The sequence below is a fragment of the Sinocyclocheilus rhinocerous genome, unplaced genomic scaffold (assembly GCF_001515625.1).
Source record: "Sinocyclocheilus rhinocerous isolate Xijiao unplaced genomic scaffold, SAMN03320098_v1.1 scaffold671, whole genome shotgun sequence".
Lineage (NCBI taxonomy): Eukaryota > Metazoa > Chordata > Actinopteri > Cypriniformes > Cyprinidae > Sinocyclocheilus > Sinocyclocheilus rhinocerous.
The window spans coordinates 1,363,018-1,364,978 of NW_015625021.1; the positions used below are offsets into that span (position 1 = coordinate 1,363,018).

Consider the following 1,961-nt stretch of genomic DNA (forward strand, 5'->3'; position numbering starts at 1 on the left):
CAGCAGCTCTGGAGATTACGTTTTTGTGTTCATGCCGTCATATAGTGAGACGCAGAGGCCGAAAATCACTGCGAGCGTCACGCGTGCTTCAGTATTTGTGTAGTAAACAAAACAGCATTTACGCCATTCATACATAGAGGCAAGCGGAACATGCAGGACTCATATTTAAACTGTCTTTTTGCGTTTTAATATTCACAGACACTAGTTCATATCGCGATTCGAATTAAGTGGCAGACCTACTTTTGATTTATTCGTCCAAAAATTGATGAATTCCATGGCATTCCGCGCTATAGAGTAAATTACGTTTTTATGAATGACTGAATGGAAACGCAATCCTGTCCGCGTTTTCGCAGAAACCATATGACCCTAGAAATTTAACCACACTTCAGAACATTTCGGCTTGCCCTGTGTGTTGTTTGAACAAGTTGCAGGGGTGACCTCACGTCACAGGCTTTCTCTTTCTCTCTCTGTAGCATATGCGCCCAGATGCGTTCTCAAGTACCGAAATTTGTACCGATGCAATTCGGTCGGTACCCTTAAAAGTACCGAATTCGGTACCCAACCCTATAGAGCATAGGCTGGTCAGAATCACACACCTGGGCTTCTCCTGCGTCTCGATGAGGCGGATGACGTCCTCCATCCAGAGCATGAGGTCGCGCACCATACTGAAGAAGCGGAACTTGTCTCCGGTGTCCAGCAGTCGCGTCCGCCGGCCCTCGCAGGCCTCCAGCAGACTCCTCCAGGCCTCCAGCACCTCGCCCTCACGCCGCTGGATGTCGTCCGCTTTGTCTCCAGCATACGCTGACTGCAGGCGCACAGCGTCCTCCTGCAGCTGCCTGACCTGAGCACACAAGCAGAGAAACACCTCCTCATGCAGCAGACGACAGTGAGACACTGAGTACACAGCTTTTGACGCTCCGCTCAGAGCACTCATTTAGTGCAAGACAAAGTGTGACAATTCCAGAGACATCAAATTTTAAGATCCATTAATTAAGTGAAGAGTCTTGGACAGTGCATTTAGCCAATAAAACCGATTCATTTACTTCTTTGTTGTGCAATATTAGTCTCATAACGCAGGATGTTCACCTTCAGAGGTTAATGAGGCACAGACGAAAGCTGCGGGACAAATCCATATAGTGTCATTTGAGAAAGGACTTTACTGAGGAAAGCATTTCCAACTTCTCGACCAATCAGTTGTTTTTATGCTATTCATTGTAGACAATTTTTCAATATAAATTATATATTTAATAAATCTATTTAATTTATAAAACAGTAACATTATTTTTTTATTATTTAAAATATCATATTATTTATTTAAATATTTATTTTAATTATTTAAAATTTTAATTATTATATTTGTATTTTATTACTTTTAAGGTTATATTGTATTTTTTTTAAAACATCACATTAATTAAATATATATCTGTGTGTAAGTCTATAAAACTTGAGAATAATTTTCAATAATAAGTCAAAAAATAGATCAAAAATACATTAACAACAGTAAGATTGCAAAATATTATTACTATTTAAAAAGTATTTTCTCATAATATATTTCAACATTTAATTTATTTTCAGCCTATAGTTAATCAAATAAATACAGCTTTGGTGAGCATAAAATACATAAAAAAATCTTTATTATTCTAAACTATATATGATATATTTACACATATCAGCATTATTTTTTATATATATTTTTTTAATATTTTCATATTTTACAACACATTTATTTTATGATTTATATATGTATTTATTATGCAGACATTTACTTAAATAATTGTACTTGTTTTCTGAACAGTGACAAAATAATTTGATCTATATTCTGAAATGAAACTAAAAAAAACCCCAGATTTTTAAACCATACATAAATATTGAGATATAAAATGTTGTACAATATTATATTTTATAACATTACTATAAATATAATTTTTGACACACACACTCACAGACAAACCCACACACAC

The 1,961-nt window shown here is 35.5% G+C and overlaps 1 protein-coding gene across 1 annotated transcript in view; it reads right to left on the reverse strand.

Moving 5' to 3' along the window:
• sptbn1 (spectrin, beta, non-erythrocytic 1) overlaps window positions 1-1,961 on the reverse strand; it is a gene marked incomplete at its 5' end in the record, with an annotated part of 37,871 nt that overhangs the window by 16,470 nt on the left and 19,440 nt on the right. Inside the window, one exon of the mRNA XM_016562278.1 lies at window positions 597-841. Within this exon, the coding sequence (XP_016417764.1) occupies window positions 597-841 (245 nt within the window). The remainder of the gene's footprint in view (window positions 1-596; window positions 842-1,961) is intronic.